Source organism: Lampetra fluviatilis, chromosome 24 (genome assembly GCF_964198595.1).
Source record: "Lampetra fluviatilis chromosome 24, kcLamFluv1.1, whole genome shotgun sequence".
Classification (NCBI taxonomy): domain Eukaryota; kingdom Metazoa; phylum Chordata; class Hyperoartia; order Petromyzontiformes; family Petromyzontidae; genus Lampetra; species Lampetra fluviatilis.
This window is the reverse complement of record NC_136298.1, coordinates 11,386,474-11,409,607: the sequence shown is the minus strand read 5'-3', so window position 1 is coordinate 11,409,607 and position 23,134 is coordinate 11,386,474. Positions and strand designations below refer to the sequence as shown.

Here is a 23,134-nt window from a genome sequence, read left to right as displayed (position 1 = left end):
GTGTCTTCCTCTCCCCCACCACCCTCCACACACACACACAACCAAACACCCCCCACTCACCCACCCCCCACCGGCCAAACTCCCGTGTCCTGTCACCCAACGCATCTCCCACCCCCCCACCCACCCACCACCGTCACAAGCAGCAAAATGCCGCCCGTAGCGAATTGCGCCGTTCCGCTCCCCGGCCCAACAAATTGGAAAACAAAATCTCCGTGCCGCGATTTCTCTGAGCCACCGCTGTAATTGCCGAGTCGGCGCTGCGCCGCAATCAATGGAGCCGTCTCGTTGCGCGGGTGCGGCCCCCCACCACCCCCGCGCCTCCCGCTTCTCCAGCCGAGTTCCGCATCCCTCTCGCGAGGGGGCCGAGGCGGACGGCGCTTCCTGCCGCGTCGGCCGAAGTTCGCCGGCGAGAAGAGAAACTCGAAATCCACCGGTCGCGCGCAACACGACCCGGATGGATCTCTCCGTCGCAGGCAAAACGCGCGACACCCCGAAGCCGCTTTGGTGCCCCGATCGATCGCGACCCACGCCGGGGAACGGCGGCGGTGATTGACAGCGCGAAGCGGTTAGCGGTGTCGCGCCGCGTGTCGTGCGCGATCCGCCGATAAAATCGGCGAGAGGAGGAGGAGTGGAGCAGAGCGGAGCGGAGCGGCTGGCACGCGGCACGGTGCGCGGGATCGCGTTCCCACAGGCGGGCGAACCCCCCGCGTGCTCCGGCTTTCCTGCCGGTGTGCGCGAAGTGGCTAAGATTAGCCCAGATAGATTTCCTCGATTTACAAACAGGAACAAGCACTCAAGGCCCTCAGTGGGAAGCGGCAGCCGAGTCCTTGGTCGATGACGCGCCGCGACGCCGAGCGGATGCCAGAATGATCCGTTTCCTTAACAAGTTCTCCCCGCACTCAACAAACGTCGGATAAAATTGGCACCGATTTTTATTTTTTTTACTCTTCAGGTGACACTAAAATCTACATTTATATGAACGTAAATAAAATGCTCGGCGCTTCAATACGTTCGACAAAAAAAGGTGGTTACTAGTTTAATACAAATCAACGTCCAATTGTGCTGCATTTTTCAATTCCAGATGAACTTTGAAAACAAACTTTTCACATTCGTACAGAAATAAGGACTTTACAAATGTGTTTTAAAGTGAAAGGCTCTATTCCTCATCATCATCATGATGACGACCACCATTAGCCATGGCTTCCATGAGCTCAAATCTCTCCTCTCATATTCGTTGGCGATCGATGCCTCCAAAGGCAGCCAAGGGCCGACTGTCGCGCGACGCTAAACTTCCACGAGCGGCCGAACGCCACTTCCACTCGTGCGGTGCTCAGCCAAGTCTCCTGGCACGGCCTCCAGGAGCAAGGCACTCACGCCGCTCGTCAGCCGCTCGTCAGCCGCTCGTCAGCCACTCGTCAGCCTCTCATCAACCGCGACCTCTCACCTTCTTGGGGGCTGGGCAGGCCGTCCCGGTCGGACGCGACGAGGCCGGCCACCGTGAACGCCATTTTGCTGTGCTCCTCCAGCTTGAGGCTGCCGGGCGACGCCGAGGGCCGGCTGTGGGCAGGGTGCGGCAGGGACGGGTGCGCCGGCCCGTACTCCTCCGGCTCCGAGAAGCGCAGGTGCAGCGCCGCCGCCGCGGCCGCCGCGGCCGCCGCGGCCGCGGCTGCCCCGTCCGCCTCGGCCTGCGCCAGCACGCCCTTGAGTCGCTTGGCGGGCGTGAACGCCGACTGATGGTAGCCGCAGCCCCCGCCGCCGCCGTTGCCTCCGCCGCCGGAGGCCCCGTTGGAGCCGTCTCGGTCGTCGCCGGGCGAGGCGAACGGCCGGAAGGCGCCGACGCCGCCGTGGCCGAGCAGGCCGAGGCCCGGCGGCGGCGCCGTCGCGAACTGCGGGTGCAGGTGGAGCAGGCCCGGGGGCGGGAACTCGCGCGTGCCGTAGCCGGCCATGGCGACGGCGGGCCGGTGGTAGAGTGAGGCGAAAGCATAGGAGCCGTTGGAGAAGGGGATGTGCACGGCGGCGGCGGCGGCCTCCTTCTCGGCGGCGACCGCGGCGAACGCGCGCTGCTGCTGCTCGGCGCGGCCCGTGTCGGCCGTGGAGGCGAGCACCATGAGCGCCGTGGGGGAGGTGAGCGGGCCCTGCAGGTAGGCCGCGTTCTCCATGCGGAACGCGGCCGCCGCCGCCGCCCCGCGCTGCAGGTCCATGCGGAACGTCTCCTCGGGGCTGGGCTCCCGCGTCGCTCCCACGCTCGTGCCGCTCTCACGCATTTAGCGCGCGCCCACGTCCGTCCGTCCGTCCGCGCGTCTTTCTGGCTCGCGACGGCGGTGCTGGCGGCGGACGCTGGCGCGCGGGTGGGGGGTGGACGCCCGGGTGGGGGGGAACGGGGGGTGGACGGGCTGCCGTGGATCACGCGGAAACCATCGCCCGAGCCGGCCCCCTACGCTGGCGCCGAGTCCTGTGTTTTGACACACGAGCGAGAAAAGGGGAGAGAAAATTCAGCTCCTGATGTCCGACTCATTACCGCGTCCTGTAATGCATCTGTAAATCTTGTTGTAAAGCAGGCTGGCTGATGATTTAAAATCTATAGCCATATCCCGAGATATGACAGAAGTGTTTTGTTGAAAATTGATCCTTCCAAAATTGCCACCGTGCCATTACCGGTGTAATTCGCCTCCGTAGTCACCTTCCCGCGCCGGGGCTGGGATCGCCGGGAGGGCACAGCCATCCCGGCGATCACCGGCGCGCTCCTCCGAAGCCCCCGCCGCGGCGTGGGCCGGGGGTTTAATTAAGACGAGCGCGGTTCCAACGCGGCTAAACATCTGCTCGGAATCCATCAGCGCCACGCTCACGAGCCTCGCTCCTGTCACCCGTGACGAGTCGTCGCGCAAGGTGATTTCACCGACCGTCGCTTAAACCAGACCCTGCCGTGACGAGGTTAGAACATCCACAATGAGCGCGAATGAACGCAGATACACTGGTGTGTGTGTGTGTGTGCACATACATACATGTGTACACGCGCGCTGCGGAGACACTCAGCTGGTACAACGTGTGGATCATGAGCGTGTGAATATATTTTGGCCAAGTTATCTGTGTACTTGTGTGATGCGTAGGCACATTGGTGTGTATGTATACTGCATTTTGTAAGTAAGTGTGAATTCGTGTGTGTACACGCGTCATACTATATTCCATAAAACAAAAGTTTTGCTGGCTGGCAAGGACGGACGGTCACGTGGCTAGTGCTTGTCTACATTTATGCAGGGGATTCATTTCCTGCTGAAAATGTTCCAGGTCAACTGCTAGACTGGAGTAGGCATGTGACTGGTAGCCTGAGGCCATAAGCCGAGAGGCACAATGGATGTGGTGTGCCGGGCGCAGAAATATGTATTTCCTGGCTGAAATGATCGCTGCGTTTATGTAATTTTACAGAACGTGAACACCGTACAAAGTCGCACACGGAGAGCCATGTATCATTCATAGTCACATCTGGATTACAGGGATAGCGACAGGTCTGGTCACGTTTAATCGGAAATGTACGCGTGGTCACACCGTCATGTGTTAATCAGTCACGCTCTTGATGGGACAGTCACAGTTCGATGACACCAACAGTCACGCTGTGTTTGCTAAGGAACAGCCACGCACACTCGTCTCAACGGGTGTGCAGTCACGAGCCAGTCACGAATGGAGCGGAGGAGTGTGTCACCTCTCACTCAGGGGCCGCAGCCAACACTGCACGTGAGCCAGACTCCAACCACCCTCCAACCACACTCCAACCACCCTTCAACCACACTCCAACCACTCTCCAACCACTCTCCAACCACACTCCAACCACCCTCCACCCACCCTCCAACCGCACTCCAACCGCCCTCCAACCACACTCCAACCGCCCTCCAACCACACTCCAACCACACTCCAACCACTCTCCAACCACACTCCAACCACACTCCAACCACCCTCCACCCACCCTCCAACCGCCCTCCAACCACTCTCCAACAACCCTCCAACCGCTCTCCAACCGCCCTCCAACCACCCTCCAACCACCCTCCAACCGCACTCAGCACAGCACACGCGACACGCATCTCAGCCTAACCAAGGTCTCACTCTGACCACAGCTCTCCTCTCACCCACACTCTCACTCTCACCACACACGCACCTCTCGCTAACCACATCTCACCCTCACCACCACCCTCACCACCACTAACCACCACCAACCACAGCCGTGCTGCCTTGCTGGACCTGCGAGGGGGTGGACGCGATGCGCGAAAAACGCTCAGGAAGAAGTCGAAGCAGCATCGCCCGTCAAAGACAAAGATCCCCCGTGTAGCCTTCACAGACTGTTGGGGGCAAGTGCTGTTAGCGAGCACCTTTGAAGGCCGGCACGGCACGCGAGGGGGTAGTGGGTGGCCAACAACCACGCCCGGCCGCCTTTGTCTCTCCCAGTGGCGATGTTTACTCGTTGCACCAGGTACTCGTTTGAGGCCGAGTCGACCTAGGGGTGGCCCAAGTAATCGTCACCGGTGTTTTTGGTGGCCCCGAGCGGGAGTCGAACCCGGGTCGCCGGGTTCGTAGCGCAGCGCGCTAACCGCTCCGCCACCGCTCCCCACAACAACAACAACAACCCCGCGCGTGTAACTTGACAGCCACTGCCGCTGCTGGGCACGTGCAGCGTGGCCGTGTGGCTGCGTGTGTGTGTGGGGTGTGTGTGTGGGGTGTGTGTGTGGGGTGTGTGTGTGGGGTGTGTAATGTGGGGTGTGTAATGTGGGGTGTGTGTGTGGTGTGTGTGTGTGGTGTGTGTGTGTGGGGTGTGTGTGTGGGGTGTGTGTGTGGGGTGTGTGTGTGGGGTGTGTGTGTGGGGTGTGTAATGTGGGGTGTGTGTGTGTGGTGTGTGGTGTGTGTGTGTGGTGTGTGGTGTGTGTGTGTGGTGTGTGTGTGTGTGTGTGTGGTGTGTGTGTGGGGTGTGTGTGTGTGGGGTGTGTAATGTGGGGTGTGTGGTGTGTGTGTGTGGTGTGTGTGTGGGGTGTGTGTGTGTGTGTGGGGTGTGTAATGTGGGGTGTGTGGTGTGTGTGTAGGGTGTGTAATGTGGGGTGTGCGTGTGGGGTGTGCGTGTGGTGTGTGCGGTGTGCGTGTGGTGTGTGTGTGGGGTGTGTGTGTGGGGTGTGTGTGTGGGGTGTGTGTGTGGGGTGTGTGTGTGGGGTGTGTGTAGTGTATGGAGTGCGTGTAGTGTGTGTAGTGTGGTGTGTAGTGTATGGAGTGTGTGTGAGGTGTGCGTGTGGTGTGTATAGTGTATGGAGTGTGTGTGGGGTGTGTAGTGTGGTGTGTGTAGTGTATGGAGTGTGTGTGGGGTGTGTGTGTGTGTAGTGTATGGAGTGTGTGTGTGTGGGGTGTGTGTAGTGTATGGAGTGTGTGTGTGTGGGGTGTGCAGTGTGGTGTGTGTAGTGTATGGAGTGTGTGTGTGGGGTGTGCAGTGTGGTGTGTAGTGTATGGAGTGTGTGGGGTGTGTAGTGTATGGAGTGTGTGTGGGGTGTGTTGTGTGGTGTATGTAGTGTATGGAGTGTGTGTGTGGGGTGTGTAGTGTGGTGTGTGTAGTGTGTGGGGTGTGTGTGGGGTGTGTGTAATGTATGGAGTGTGTGGGGTGTGTAGTGTGGTGTGTGTAGTGTGTGGGGTGTGTGTGGGGTGTGTGTAGTGTATGGAGTGTGTGTGTGGACATCATCATCAGCAGCATCGGTATCGTGATCAGCAGCAGCAGCTTCATCATCATCGTAATTATCACTATCAGCAACATCATCATTTGAGACATCATGATCATCATGATCATCATCATCAGCAGCAGCATCGGTATCGTGATCAGCAGCAGCAGCAGCTTCATCATCATCATCGTCGTAATTATCACTGTCAGCAACATCATCAGCAGAATCCCCAATGACTCACAGGGGATGGAGCATCCTTTATCCAGCAGTGGACTGATTACTATTAATACTCTTCATTCATTATTAAATGTGTTATTTTCAGCAAATATAACATATCACACGTTCGTATGCAGCGTCGTGTACGTGTAGACCCGTTCAATATAAACTTATTTCACTAATTAAACACAAGAGCACGTGTATTTACACGTGTGTACAGCTCACATACAAGTACTGTTCTGTGTATGGAACACACCCGAATATAGTCCACAACCACCACGGTGCCTGTGCCAGGCTAGGTGCACGCACATTGATTAGACGTCGTACGGCCACACGCGAATCCACAATGATTGGGGAGGCACTCATCCAGCAGTGGATCGACAAAGGGGGGGAGCTGTACAGGACATCTTGTTGACGAAGGCAAAAAGCCCCCGTGTAGCCTCGCAGACTGTTGGGGCCAAGTGCTGTTAGCGAGCTGCTGTGGCACACGAGGGGGTTGGGGGTGGTCTGCACCCCCCCACCCGGCCACCTTTGTCTCCCCCAGTTCTGATGTTGACACGTCGCACCCAGGTAACTCACTTGAGTTGGCCCAGGACCGGCACAGAGATGATCCGTCACATCACACACTCACACACCACCACTACTACTAACACTGCCACATCACACACTCACACACTACTATTACTACTAACACTGCCACATCACACACTCACACACTACTATTACTACTAACACTGTCACATCACACACTCACACACCACCACTACTACTAACACTGCCACATCACACACTCACACACTACTACTACTAACACTGTCACATCACACACTCACACACTACTACTACTAACACTACCACATCACACACTCACACACCACTACTACTACTAACACTGCCACATCATACACTCACACACCACTACTACTACTACCACTACCACATCACACACTCACACACTACTACTACTACTAACACTACCACATCACACACTCACACACCACTACTACTACTAACACTGTCACATCACACACTCACACACTCACACACTACTACTACTAACACTTCCACATCACACACTCACACACCACTACTACTACTAACACTACCACATCACACACTCACACACCACCACTACTACTAACACTACCACATCACACACTCACACACTACTACTACTACTAACACTACCACATCACACACTCACACACCACTACTACTACTAACACTGTCACATCACACACTCACACACTACTACTACTACTAACACTACCACATCACACACTCACACACTACTACTACTAACACTACCACATCACACACTCACACACTACTACTACTACTAACACTACCACATCACACACTCACACACCACTACTACTACTAACACTACCACATCACACACTCACACACTACTACTACTAACACTACCACATCACACACCACCACCACTACTACTAATAACACTGTCACATCACACACTCACACACACCACTACTACTAACACTACCACATCACACACTCACACACCACTACTACTACTAACACTGTCACATCACACACTCACACACACCACTACTACTACTAACACTGTCACATCACACACTCACACACACCACTACTACTACTACTAACACTTCCACATCACACACTCACACACCACTACTACTACTACTAACACTTCCACATCACACACTCACACACCACCACTACTACTACTAACACTGTCACATCACACACTCACACACACCACTACTACTACTACTAACACTTCCACATCACACACTCACACACCACTACTACTACTACTAACACTTCCACATCACACTCACACACCACCACTACTACTACTAACACTGCCACATCACACACTCACACACTACTACTACTAACACTACCACATCACACACTCACACACCACTACTACTACTAACACTACCACATCACACACTCACACTCACACACTACTACTACTAACACTGCCACATCACACACACACACACCACCACTACTACTACTAACACTGCCACATCACACACTCACACACCACTACTACTACTACTAACACTACCACATCACACACTCACACACTACTACTACTAACACTGTCACATCACACACTCACACACCACCACTACTACTAACACTACCACATCACACACTCACACACCACCACTACTAACACTGCAACACCACTGCTTCACTTGCATCGCGAATGTTTCTATGCTGCAAGTCGATGCAGAACGCACCATCGCGCAACTCCCGATGTGCGTTCGGGGGGTCCCGCCGTTTAGTCCGACGTTTCGCTCCCAAGCGCTGGGCAGGAGCTTCAAGGAGCCATGCGCACACGGGAGAACTCGGTGAGCTGCTATGCCCCCCCCCACCCGCAGCAGTTGTACAACTTTTGCAACACCGACAACTTTTAAAATATATTTAGATAAAATGATTGTAAATAATAATTTACAGTAATTTGGCTATTCCACTGTTGGATGAAGGCCTCCCCATGCCGCGTCGGTAATGAGGGATGTTGCAACCATACTTCACCACGCTGGTTCACGATGGGTTGGTGAGTGGGTGGTGGGGGGCACTGGTTTCAGACATCACTCGCAAACCGATGTCAGCCGTGGCAGGGAATCTAACTTATCCCGGTTGACATGCCACGTGGGAGCGCAGTGCGCAAACCACCGTCCCACCGCCCCCCCCTGCACCACCAACTTCTCTTCGAGTTTGTCGATCCTCTGTAAAGCCTCCCACGTGCGAGTTCCCATCCCCTTGCCGGCGACACGCAGCACCACCCCCACGTGTAGCCCCACGTACGCGATGCAGTACACACAGGACCCGTGTAGACTGTGACAGTGTTAGTAGTTGTTGTTGTACGCGCGCGCCTTGGGATGGATCTCGAAAGAGGAGAGATCGGTCGACCCGGGAACAACAACAGCAGCAACAACAACAGCAACAACAACAACAGCAACAACAACAACAGCAGCAACAACAACAACAGCAACAACAACAACAGCAACAACAACAACAACAGCAGCAACAACAACAACAGCAACAACAACAGCAGCAACAACAACAGCAGCAGCAACACGCGCGCGCGAGAGATGAGAGCGATGTTTATACGAAGAGGATGTCCAGAAGGGAACGACGTGGAAGCTCCAAATGCGCTGATTCCGCGTGCACTGGAGAGCACACACGCGTGTTGCTGTATGGATGCATGCGGCGGGGGTTCGAGCGGATTTACGACCGCGTTGTGTGTCGACTTAAAGTAGAAATGAGTGGCCTCCGAAATGGTGCTCTCGACAAATTGTCGAGTGTCTGTCGCGATTAACAGACGCGGGAGCCAACGCGGAGTGCGTATAACGACATACAAACACACACACACATATACACAGTATATACACGTACAAAGACCTCCCCACACACACACGTATAGCCTCTGACATGCTGTTGGTTGGGCGAGTGCTGTTGGCGAGCAACTCTTATTAAGGCACACGATGGATCGGGCAGAACCACAACCGACCGCCTTTGTCTCCCCCAATGCTCATGTTTACAGACCGCGCCAGGTACTCATTTGAGGCTGAGTCGACCTAGGGGGGGGAGACAGGACCGGTTCAGATATTCGTCACCAGCCTTGGAGGCTGTGTGCGGGAATCGAAACCCGGTGGCGTGGTGCAGTGCGCAAACCACTGCGCCACCGCTCCCCACAAATCCTCACACAAGCGGTATTGCGTATAAACACATAAAAGCATCACACGTTCATGAGAATGAATAGACACAACGTATATCCACATACACAGTATAATAAATACACAACTTACACGTACACACGTAGAGAAATACACACACACACCGTCCTGTATATATAGTTATAAACACAAGCGCATGTATACACACGCATACAACAAAACATTTACATTAGAGTTGTTCAAAATTGTTTTTTCTTTACTTTACCGCTAACCGCGTGTAAATAAATGAGAACAAAACAGGTCGCCTGTCGGGTGGGGTAAAGTGTGGGTACTCCGACCTCTTCCCAGGCATCTGGTCAGCGTGGAAGAGTAGGCCAAAAGCGTACTCTCTAGAGCTCCCATCGAGTGGAGGCTCTTCCGACAGCATGAGCAGGTAAAGCCGTTGCAGGGCTGCGCCTTCATTTTCTCAGCGAGAAACGAGGGAACGTCTCACGCGGTGACTTGTGTCGCCGTGACGTTTGTGCGTTGCCCTGCCTTGCAAATCGGTGCATTACAAGAAATTCCACCGCAAACGGTTACCGGTTTACCGGTTATCAATTAACAATCCAAACCTATGTCTACACTCACAAAACACGCACATACGATGAAAAAATATCCCCCGATTAGCCTAAACATACCAGCACCACGCCAGGCCGCCTTTGTCTCCCCAGTGGCGATGTTTACACGCAGCACCAGGTACACATTTGAGGCTGAGTCGACCTAGGGGAGGCCCAGCACCGGTTCAAATAATCGTCACTGGAATCGAACTCAGGTCGTCAGGTTCTTAGCGCTAACCGCTGCGCTACCGCTCCCCGCTACATGTATGTGTGTGTATATGTGTACATACGACACATATACCCCACTATGATATTCTAGACGGACTGTTGGGGCAAGTGTTGTTAGCGAGCAGCACCTATGAAGGCCGGGAACGGCACACGAGGGGGTGGGTGACCAGCACCACGCCCGGCCGCCTTTGTCTCCCCAGTGGCAACGTTTTTACGCATCGCACTCATTTGAGGCTGAGTCGACCTAGGGGACGCCCAGGACCGGTTCAGATAAGCGTCACTGGTGTTGGCCGTGAGCGGGAATCGAACTCGGTCGGCGCCGGGTTCGTATCGATATGTAACACAAGTGCACAATACACGCACGACTCAAAAACAGGCACGCTCATATGCCCACGCAGTACATTCACTTACAAACACATGTATACGTACTCGTACAGGCACGTACATGAACGCTGATGTTGCTACACCGCAACGAGTAGGATACTCATTTACGGCTGAGTCGACCTATGTGAGGCCCGGAACGGGTTCAAGTCGGTCGCTGATGTTGGCCGTGGCTGGGAATCTAAGCGCAGGGTGCTAACCACTACGCTACTCCCACTATTATAACACACACACATGTACACACACACACACACTCTCGTGTACACACACACACACGTGTACACACACTCGTGTACACACACATACACACACACTCGTGTACACACACATACACACACACTCGTGTACACACACATACACACTCGTGTACACACACACACTCGTGTACACATACACACACACTCGTGTACACACACATACACACACACTCGTGTACACACACATACACACACACTCGTGTACACACACACACACGTGTACACATGACCCTTTAGATCACCACGTGAATTAGTTCTGCCAACAGCCACGCGTACACGGCTCCACGTGTCCACGAAGACGTGGAGCCGCGTGTCCACGAAGCGACGTGCAACACGCGTGGTCCACGTGTTTCACGCGTGCAACACGCGGCGACACGGCGCGCAATAAATCACGCGCAGCGTCGCACTGGGCACGGACCTCCGAAGCTGTGGCCCGGGTCGGGTTGTGAACTTTGCTCACACCGCAAACGTCGCCGGCGCACACACCGCCGTCTCGCGGACCCGGCGATACACACAACGCGTCGAGCCATCGATCAGCGGGTGCTTAGATATATTTCGAACTACTTATCCGGTTAGCCGGTAAACTCGAGTCGTTGTTGACAAGTTGCTAGCACCGCAGTCGCCACGGGAGGGACTGTATACTCGACGTGGTGTGCCGAATGCGGACATTTCTTTCCGGTCGCCGGTCCCGGGGGTGGGGGGGTGGCAGATCGGGCAGAAATGAATCCCTGTCGATGAGTGGCGGGAGTCGAGGATAACGAGATTACGGGTTGATGAGGTCGCGATCATAACAACGACGATTAACGGTAATTCATGGAAAATGTGTGCACATTGTGTGACAGTGCAGCGCGCGTAACGTTACACACATATCAGCAATTACGGGAATCTCACACGGCCGAGACCAACACAAATATATAATCGACTTTGAAATCGAATGCGCGACCGACTGAAATCACGAAAGTTAATCGATTCGCCGGCATAGCAGGCACAACACTTGCTGCTACAGCGGTACAGGCGACTATGCAAAGTTCTAGGACCAGATCGCGTGTAAGCTGTGTGTGTGTGCGTTGTGTGGGTATGCGATGTGTGAACGTACGCCAAGTGTGTGCTGTGTGTACACTGTGTGGGTGTGCTATGTGTGTGGTACGTGTGTTCACTGTGTGTATGCTGTGTCTGCCATGTATGTGTTGAGTGTATGTACTCCGTGTGTAAACTACGTGTGTGTGTGTGTGTGTCATAGGACCCGATTCACATCTTCACATCACACACGCATAGCGTGTGGGTTTAGCGAATCGCCTCGATTGGCGATGGAGAAGACACGATCGCGTTATTCCTACAAAGGGGACATGAATGGGCATGGCTCACCACGGGAATCTGTCCCAGGTGTTATAGGTGTGTGACATTTACGGCGGAATAATTAACGTGTAGATCCCAGATGCGAGTTATCGCGTTTTTTTTTCAAGGCATTTGTCAATCCACTGCTGGATGACGGCACTCCCCACGCCGTGTTAATCTTGGGGAGTTGTTTGACCATACTTCACCACTCTGGTCATGACGGGTTTGGGGGAAGTATGGGGTGGGGATCCCAAGGGGTGTTCAGATATCACTCACGATTGAATGTGTCGGCTGTGGCCGGGAATCGAACTTAGGTAACCGGGTTCGTAACGCGGTACGCGACACCTCGCAAGCCTGCGTCAGAACTGGTTAACTCGGTTCATTTGAGTGTTGGCTCATAAGAAGTTCGTTTTGCAGTACATTTGTAAATTCTTGTGTTGGCTGGAGTTGGTGAGCAAATGTATACATAGTTGGTGCACGTGTGGGTCTTTGTTAGGTGCTAGTCAATTAGTGTTGAGTAATTAGTGTAACTGGGTAATTTGTCTGCGTGTCGAATACATGAAACGGACACTTTACTCGTCAACACCAAAAAAAAGACGAAGTTCCCCCCGAAAACCCACTGGCCTTGCCTCCCCAGCACTGATATTTACATATTGCAGCAGATACTAATTTAAGGCTGAGTCGACCTAAGGGAGGCCCAGAACAGGCACTACAACGCTGTTCACGCACACTGGGTGAACTATACGACACATGATGCTAAAAAGGATCATTGCCCGAAACGTCGCCTATTATATGTATACAAATATATCGTTTCTCCGTGTAGCAGCAGCAGCGCAGTGTTATTGAGGGGTGTTTTGAGTGATTGTTAATTGTGCTTGTGCACCCACTCAACTTGTCCAGCCAATTGGATAACTTCTCCATTGCACAATACTTCATGTCATTGTACTGTGTGTGTTTTATGCATATATAGTACTAGCAACGCGCACGTCCTTTGGACTGTGTCCGTCCCAGCCAGCCAGCCAGCTAAACTTTCGTCAATGTAATAATATGTAGGAGTGTATGCGGTGCGGTCCGGTTATTTAGCTCAGCTCGCGAGACCCCGTTGACTGAATTCGCGAGTTCGCGAGAATGACGCCGAAGATCCGGGGAGCTCAACAGAGCAGCATGTCGCAACGGCTGCAATTATTACCCTGATGAGCCTCACTGCAATCAGCTGGGCCCCTTTATAACCTCTTATCGGTGCTCGTATCTACTACAAATACAGCGGTCCCCCGTATAGCCTTGACCGACTGTTGGGGCAAGTGCTGTTAGCGAGCACCTACGATGGCCGTGGCACGGTAGCACACGAGGGGGGTGGGATACTTGCACACCGCATCAGGTACTCATTTTAGGTTGAGTCGACCTAGGGGGAGGACAAGGACGAGTTCAGATAATCGTCACTGGTGTCTGGCTGTGAGCGGGAATCGAACTCGGGTCGGCTCCGGGTTCGTAGCGCAGCGTAGCGCTAACCGCTACGCCACCGCTCCCCACGATCCCCACTACTACACACTTGCTCGCGTCTTCGCCACGTTCCCTATTGCGCTGCGCGTGTCTCTCTAGAACTGCGGGAGCGCTTCAGTTTCGTGGTTCAGCGCACGGGGCGACCGAGCTGGCGACGAGCGTTCGATCGCCGCTCACGGCTAACATCGGCGGGCGAATATCTGAATCGCTCCACGGGAGGGGGGGGTCTTCTCGAGGTCGAATTAGCCTCACATCGGTGGGTACCTCGATGCGGCGGGCAAATATCAGCACTGGGGAGACAAAGGCGGTCGGGCGCGGTGCCGTTCAGACAGCTCGCTCGTGCAGCGTGCCGGCCTTAAATAGGTGCTCGCTAACAGCGCTTGAGTCCAACAGTCTATCGTAGAGGCGGCACGGGTGATCGTTGTCTTGTTTGTGTAACTTGTCATCGATAGCGGGCTCCTTTCAGCTTTCTATCAGCTTTAGCGTCTCTCTCTCTCTCCACGGGAGGCGAATTACTCGGTTCGCTGATTGTGACGCGCACGTACTTTTTACAAAGTGAATCGCCGCAAGAAATGTTAGAACTTTCGGGCGACGGCGTGAAAGCGCGTGCGCTCGCTCGCTCGGCCGCCCGCCACCCCCCCCCCCAACCGTAGTAGTTTTCCGCGGCCAAAAATCGACACATTTACTGGACATGCACAGGGACAAATGTACCGTGGTTATACAGCGGAGACGAGGCGATCCACGCGCCCAGCAATTAACGCGTTCAAGCCATTCGAGAACATCACAAGGATGTAAACATCACTCAGCGCCCGGCGAGCCAGCAACATATGTGCAGTATATATGGTTACTCGAGCAAGAAAAACGCTCCCTTCGCTGATCCTATATCACCGGTGAGGTTTTTATTTTCTTCCTGCAGCAGGCTAGTCGGCCGAAACGTCGGTATCCGCAGCTCCTCCCAGTTATAGCAAAAGCCAAGCTTGTGATGTAATTGAGTCGATAATCACGACGGCACCGATAATTGTATTCGTACTAATAATGCGTTAGCCGCACACGCATCGGGGCTGGCAATATATGTACATGCACCGCATCCGATAACACGCCGACGATCGCGACTGACCGATGTCAATTCTCATGATGGTGTTCTGGAAGGGCTCGGCACACCCACCCTCTCCCCTCGAGCGCACGCTTACAACTTAAGAGGAGAAGCGAAAGAAATTTGGGTCGATCCCATAAATTACGATCTCGGAGTTTGATTGTGTGTCCACTAATAGGACAGGGTCAGTATAGAGTTATACATTTTGTTTTAAGTAATTGCGCTAACGACTTGTGATTTAAGTGTATATATATACACACGCTCACTGTCGTCGGTGAACAAAGTAATTTGTCTCCCGGAGAGTGTGACAATTTAACCGATTAAAAGCCGGGCAAACCCCGTTTAGCGTGCAATTGTCGGCATGAATAAAATATCGTACATTTGTGCACGACCATATCAGCTATATACACTAAGGCATTAAACGCGCAGTGCAAACATGCGGATGCCATTTGTTGCGCGTGTAAATACACGAAGCTAAGAGTAGAGACGTGAAGAAGAGCGGTTGCAATCTGGCGCACCCGTTCACCGTGTGTCGGCGCTGCGCCGCGTGCGTGAATATACAGGTTGGGTCACCGTCCGAGAGGACATCCAACGGGGAGATGGAGCGATTAAATCAGCTCGAGTGCAGGTGCTAGGCAGACTGCCACATCGCGGGACTGGTGACGGCTTCATCCAGCAGTGGATCGACCCTGGTTGCTGCGTGTGTGGCCGCGTGCAGCGCACGACTCCCTCTGTGCGACTCGTCATCCGCGTCTCCCTGAGCCGCGGGCTCTGGCTGGCAGGGGGTGAAGAGTGGTGCGAGAGGTCGTGAGGAGGTGGTGGTGGTGGGGTTGGTGTCATGAGGAAGTAGCTGGAAGGTCGTAAGGAGGTGGCTGGAAGCTGTTGAGGAGGTGCGAGAAAATGTGCTGATGAGGCTGCAGATGGTCACAATGTAGCTGGGAGGATGACGATGACAGTGATGACGAGGTGGCTCATGTAAGAAGGAAGTTGAGGAGGCAAAGAAGTTGTTGAAAGATGTACTTGAGGAGGTAACTGGACACATGGTGAGGATGTATCCCGGTGAGGATGTGGGTGGTGATGAAGATGGAAAGGTTATTGGTAGATATCCCAATGTTCTACGATGCAATCCGCTGCTGGATGAAGGCCTCCACCACTTCGTGTTGGTCAGCGTGGGCTGCTGCTTTCGGGGTGCTACGGACCGCGGCCGTAGTACCCCCACTTGACCTGAACCGTGGCCGGGAATCGAACTCGGGTGGTCGCCGGGATCGGCAGCGGCAGTGCAAGAACCACTGCGTAAAACAATGAATATTCTGCACCTTGAACCAAGAACATTGCCCATGATGTTCGCGTGTGTGTTTACCCACGTGATATTCTGTATCTGGAATGACGATTCAGGATACATTTTTGTTTTATTACAAATACCGCTGGTTCCTATCTCAAACACAAATTGCAAACAACCTACGCTGCATTCGTACATTCGCCGAAATTATTTCGCTTCATCTCACGGCGAAATACTTTGTTGGCATCTGCCACGGAAGCTTTCTCTCTCTCTCAACTGTTACAGCGGCTCGAGTAGGAGAATGCGGCCAACATCTCTGCGGCTTGTATACATCACCAACCCACACTGACCGGCGTGGTGAAGTATGGTCAAATAAACCTCACTGCTGCGTGGACGCAGTGGAGGAAGCTCGTCCACCAACAGTGTGACATACGGGGGGGTAATTTGTGTACTTAAATGTCATTCATAATTAAGCCTGACATATTTGCCAATTTGTTGGTTAACATATTTGAGTAAATTGTATTAGAATCCTACATTTTTACGGGATCCACGCCGTTCAATATTAAATCTGGACCGGTTCGGTCGTGGATGATTCCGTGTCCAACACTGTCACACGCTCGCACTGCGCGATGACTGTGAACGCGTCCTACACATCTCACGCGTGATGCCCCTAACATAGTACTAAATGGTCCATAGCGTGCACACACACTCATGGTAATCATATCACACGTAGACAACGCACGTAGCGTACACACATAGCATGCACACAACGCATAGCAAACACAGAACACACACACACACACGTGTGCGTTCACGCGTACAGCAGACAGGCGGACAGCATGCACTGCAGCGCATACCCAGTGCGTCATGCACACACACACACACCGACAATACTCAGACTGCAGCGGGACTCACGCGTATGGTATAACGCAGTAAAGTTTGTGTGTACTACAGAGCGTGAGCCATTTATAGATACCCCACTACAATAGCATTGACTCGTCGCTCTGGAAGCGGAAAACGACCACGTTGTTTCACTGCCGCCACGTATCTCCTCCCGACGATCTAATTACGCCGCTTACTATCCCATTGTTTGACAGTCTCCTCTGTAAGACACGGAGCCGTCACTTTCATGACATGCAGTCACCCGTTGAGACAAAAGCCAAGAGAGGCGGGGTGGGGTCAACAGAAATCAGTGCGGTATCTGCAAATGGATCACTGCGTACACACGGTTGTGTGCTTAGTATACGTATTCCGGCTGCAATGTATGTACTAGTGCTGTGTGAGTACACGGGTAAAGGAGAGTGCACGTACAGACGCCACAGCCCCTGTAGTCTATAGCGACGTAAATCACACGCGCGGGTCTCCAGTATTTGGTGTAACTGTGTTGGCAGTAGCGCACAAGCGCAAACAAAATCAAATATAACTAAATACATTCGTCTTAAAATGTGGGGAAAAAACATATATGATAGGCGACGTTTCGGGCAATGGCTCTTATCCATAGCACATGTCCCTTCGTGTGCCATTCAGAAGGGCCGTTACCCGAAACGTCGCCTATAATATAGATTTCCTTTTAATAATGTGTAGAGTTTAACTAAGAGGCGTAGAGCGGTGACTATCGTGCACTGCGGGCGAGTATATGGCGTTGAGTAACATGTTTACAGCGCGTAAGCGATGGAGCAACCTCAACAGATTGACAGGTCGAGAGGGCACCAAGGTAGTAGGTTGGACCGCGTAAGGCATGGTGAGAGTAAGTTTATCTGGGTCGTTGAGTGGGATGCAGCATAAACGAAACAGCGTACAGAGCTGTAGTTTGACAAAGTGTTAATGCACATCGTGCATAGTAGGGTGGCGGGCGTAGCGAAGTCCCAGGTCTTTATATGATGTGCTGATTCTTTAGCGGTGTGAGTGCATTAGGGCGCTGGGCTGCAACAATCAACTTGGCCGCAGCGAACGCAGTTCGGCGAGTCGATTGAGTGGCGAGTGCTGTATGCAGATGAGTAAGCGCAGCGCTGTCTATAGAGTGGTGAGCATGTAGGTGAGTGAGCAGTGGGTCTATCATGAGTCTATAAAGTCTATAGAGTGGGCGAGCTGAGTGGCCACCGCGGGTTCAAACGCGTAGGGAAACTACTGCGAGTCAACTCTTGCGCGGGACCACCAACCCCTCCCAGTGAATTCACCACCCACTCACTCGCTCACCCACTCACTTACCCACTCACTCACCCACTCACTCATCCATCCACTCTGTTACTCGCTCACGTAGCCAATACTCACTCAGCCACCCATTCCTAACTCACTCACTCACCTACCCACTCATCCACCCACTCACTCATCCATCCATCCATCACGCCGGACTCACTCTGTTACTCGCTCACGTAGCGAATACTCACTCAGCCACTCATTCCAAACTTATTCACTCACCCACTCACTCATCCAGCACACCGTACTCACTCCTTCGTTCACTCACTCACGTACTTACTCAACCAGCACGTAATTCACTCACCAACTCACTCCACACTCATTCACTCACCCACTCACTCCTTCGTTCACTCACTCACGGCGCACATACTCACTCAACCAGCACGTAATTCACTCACCAACTCACTCCACACTCATTCACACCCACTCACTCATCCGGCACGCCGTACTCACTCATTCACTCACTCAGGGAGCACGTACTCACTCAACCAGCACGTAATTCACTCACCAACTCACTCCACACTCATTCACACCCACTCACTCATCCGGCACGCCGTACTCACTCATTCACTCACTCAGGGAGCACGTACTCACTCAACCAGCACGTAATTCACTCACCAACTCACTCCACACTCATTCACTCACACACTCACTTATCCAGCACGGCATACTCACTCATCCACTCACTCAAGTAGCACGTCCTCACTCACTCAACCAGAACGTAGTTCACTCACTCCCCCACTCAATCCACACACCACTCATTCACTCACCCAACATAGTGAATCACGTATAAACGCACTCACCCACCCAGCAAGTCAACATATTCACTCACTCCCTCCACGTAAACTCACTCAACCAGCATGTGTAATCACTTGCATGCTTAGTCGCACACTCAACACACGCCTTCTCACCCCACACTCACTCACCTATTCACGCTCTCACCTACTACCCATTGACTCACGCAGCACGCAAACTCACTCCACCCACACTCGCTCATCACTCACCAACACTCACACTTACTTTGACTCGATTGACAGGTCCATGTACATATTCACTCACCCACTCGCTCAGCATTCACTCTCATTAATGTAAGTCCTTGAACATCACTGGCACATTCACACTCACTCGACAACACATTTTCCGACACTCCATCAAGTTCATGCTCACTCAATATCGCAAACATCTACACAAACAAAAACACCACTCCGCCAAAGTCACACTCACCGACACGTCACTCACCTACTCACTCACTTCGCCAAAGTTGTACAACTCTTTCACTCACTCGCACCCAGTTCACACTGGCTCTACGAAATTCACTCGTTTACCCCCCCCCCACTCCTCCTCTACCAATGTCACAATCTGTGTGGCTCACTCAATGCTGAAACAAGACGGGCTCACTCACGAAACCAAGTCCACGCTCGCTCGCTCCATCCCACTTACTCGCTCACTTCTTCCAAGTGTGCTCTTTCACTCGCTTGCTGGCTTCACACTCGCTCCCTCATTCTACAAAGTTCACACTCACTCGATTACTCACTCACTCAATCGCTCACTCGTTCACTCACCACTCACATTTTCGCCCACCAACTCGCTCTCCAACTCACTCACTCACTCGATCGCTCACTCGTTCACCCACTCGTTCTACTCACCACTCACCATTTCGCTCACCAACTCGCTCTCCAACTCACTCAATCGCTCGTTCACCAATTCAATAATTTGCTCAATAACTAACTCATTCGCACACAGGCGACCACTCACTCACTCACTTGGCCACTAACTCGACTCACTCGTTTGCTCTTTCACACACTCGGTCAACTGAATCGCTGCTCGCTCTTTCGCTCGCTCACTCAAAACACAAACTCACTCTTCTCGCTCGCTCTCTCGCTCACCGAATCATTCACTCACTCGCTGAATCCACTACTCACTCGCTGTGTGCCGAGAGAGCGCGGCCCCACTCACCGCTCGCTGCGTCCCGAGCTGCACCGCACAGAGTTGATCCGCCGACTTGGGGCTCCTCCTCCTCCTCTTCTTATTCTTCTGCTGCCGCTGCTGCTGCCGCTGCTGCTGCTGCTCGCCGTTGCTGCCACCGCATGCAGGGAAGTCCGGGCCGATGGCTGTCAGCTCAGCTGGGCAATGGGGCAGGGCGCGCAGCTGGGCACTGCTCGGCTGCGCTGGGCAGGGATGAGTTCAGAAGTGCCGGGTCTGGGCGGCACTCTGCAGGTCTGCAGAGGTGTCACTGGCAAGTTTCCCCGTCTGTCTCCCCGTGTCTAAATGTCTCTTTCAATCTCGTGTATCTGTCCCCCGTGTCTATGCGTCTACGTCCCTGAATCTGTGTACCTTTGTGTGTGTGTCCCCCCACCACCACTACCACCCCCGTGTGTCTCGGTCAATGTGTCTCCTCCGCGTGTCTCCCCGTGTCTCCCCCGAGCGGCCCCGTGTCTCCCCGCGTGTCTCCCCGCGTGTCTCGTGCCCGTGCCGGGCGCGTGCTCGTCTCGAGCATGTGCGGCCCGGGAGGCGGGGCCCCGGGGGAAGCGGGGGGCGGGGCCACCGAGACCCCCTGCGTTGAGAGGGGGGGGGCACGCGGGGGGTCTCGTGGCACCGCCCCCTCTACGAACAGCCCCCCCACCCGCACCAGTCAATGCCGTTGAGACGTCTGCTATTGGCTGGCGGAGCCGAGCGGGGCGGTGCCCGTTCTCGCCAATGGGAGCGGCCGGAGAGCGGCGTGGGGCCTCGCGTATGCGCTGTATGGAATCTAGGGGAGCCTGGACGCTGCATTTCCCAACGCGGATAAGCGGAGCGCGCGACCGCTCGGGGGGCTCCTCCCCGCGCGTCCCCATTGGGCGAGGGCGTGTGACGGTGCGAAATCAAGACCGCGTCTGATTGGTCGCCGCGCTCGTCCATCGGGAGGGGCGGATGGTGGCCGAGATGAGCGCCCGCGGTGACGCGTGCCGGAAGAAGAGCGCGGCCCAGGTGACGCACGTGCGCGCCACGTGGTCCCCAGCACGCACAGCCGCTACACGTGGCCAGCTACTGCGTGTGTACAAGGTCTGTGTACTGTTACAAAGACAACGCTATAACCTCCCCCCCGTATAGGTACTGGTAAAAAGATATAACGTCTCCCACCCCCCCCCCCCGTATAGCCTTAGACTGTTGGGGCAAGCGCTGTTAGCGAGCAGCACCTATGAGGACAGGCACTGCACACGAGGGGGTGGGTGGCCAGCGCCACGCCTGCTACGGGCAGGTGTACTTCAACACACGAGCCGCGTACTGCTATGAGCATATTCGGAACATGTGTGCTGCTGAGCATGTGTACTCGCAGGAAATGTGTGATGCTATGAGCACGTATACTCACTAGTTGTGGAATGCTATGAGCCGGTGTACCCACACGAGATGTATACTGCTGAGCATGTGTACTGACAGGAACTGTGTACTGTTTAGAGCATGTGTGTTCGTACACAGGATATGTATACTGTCCGGTCCTCTAAGCTACATGTCACGTGCTGTAAGCTGCATAATATGCATATTCATGGAAATGTGTTGTTTATTGGACACTAGCTTTAGGGGCCGTCCATAAATGACGTCACGCGATTTTGGACGATTTTTGACCCCCCCCCCCCTCGTTACACGGCGTCACAAAAAGTCAGACCCCCCCCCCTCAAATATGACGTTACAAAGCTCTGCCCCCCCCAACCATATTTCCATTTTGAAAATAAAACATGCTTCAAGTCGCTTTAAACTATTGTCATTGTAGTGCGTATTTAATATGGCGCTGAACTCTGATGTAGGAGAAAACACGTATTAAAAAGGAGGCGTTGGAAAGCTGAAATTTAGCATAACATTAACTTGTAAATATTCATCGTCTAACTAAAACTGCAGATGTTCAGAATATTACATTGAAATTATCTTATAATAATTATAAAATATTAAAAGTAATTATAAATATAAAAAAATACTTGAAACTTTGTAGTAGAACGAAGCAAAATGGAGAGTACAATTATAACAATCACATATTCACTCCACAGAATATAAAAGCCCTGGTTGAATCATTAGAATCAAAATGTTTAATAAAAATCATTAGTAAAATTTACAAGATGTATGCTTCTCCATTCTCCCATGGAGAAGCAAAATGCTGCTTCATGGAATAAATAAAAGGTTACCTTAGTAAATTTAAATAATCAAATTGTTAATAATGAAAATTAGTGTTGTAACAATTCTATTAAATTTATATTTATTTAAAGTTGCGCATTTTGATGTGACGTCACATTTCTCAAACCCCCCCTCGTCACACATCGTCACAAATGTCTGACCCCCTTCCCCCCCCCCCAGGTGCGTGACGTCATTTATGGACGGCCCCACAGACACATTCACAAATTTCTCTTTTATATATATAGATGTTAAGGGTAGTGTATATATTTTTCATAGCTTGAAATTTAAGCAGTATAAGCTGAGTTTATAGTCACCTAAGAGGTATTATGTAACACCCAAGAGCACGCACACTGGTGACCCGGAGACTTGCTCACTGATGAACAAATACCCCACGGTCGACTTGTGTTGGCGTTTTGAGGTCTTGCAACCAAGTTGTCACGTGACTATAAACAACTTAATCGGAGTGCATCAGATGCGTGTCATCTTGGTTCTTTCGGTAAAGTTACGTAGAAGGGAAATAATAAAATAATAAAAATAAAACAT

General features: G+C 53.0%; 2 protein-coding genes across 4 annotated transcripts in view; one reads left to right on the top strand and one right to left on the bottom strand.

The window, feature by feature from the left end:
• Nucleotides 1-20,898, bottom strand: part of LOC144941162 (E3 ubiquitin-protein ligase RNF220-like) — a 109,690-nt gene extending 88,792 nt beyond the window's left edge. Inside the window, exons 1-2 of one of the 2 annotated variants that reach the window (XM_078867716.1) lie at nt 20,405-20,898; nt 1,445-2,452 (exon numbers count right to left, since the gene is read on the bottom strand). In XM_078867716.1, the coding sequence (XP_078723842.1) occupies nt 1,445-2,264 (820 nt within the window). In that variant the 5' untranslated portion in view covers nt 2,265-2,452; nt 20,405-20,898. Of the gene's footprint in view, nt 1-1,444; nt 2,453-2,655; nt 2,690-20,404 lie in introns of those variants that run through there. The other variant, XM_078867717.1, reaches the window with a different exon arrangement.
• Nucleotides 20,899-21,355: 457 nt separating this feature from the next.
• ERI3 (ERI1 exoribonuclease family member 3) overlaps nt 21,356-23,134 on the top strand; it is a 46,619-nt gene continuing 44,840 nt past the window's right edge. For both annotated transcript variants that reach the window (XM_078867713.1, XM_078867714.1), the window contains exon 1: nt 21,356-21,490. The gene's annotated coding sequence lies outside the window, so the exon portion shown is untranslated. The remainder of the gene's footprint in view (nt 21,491-23,134) is intronic.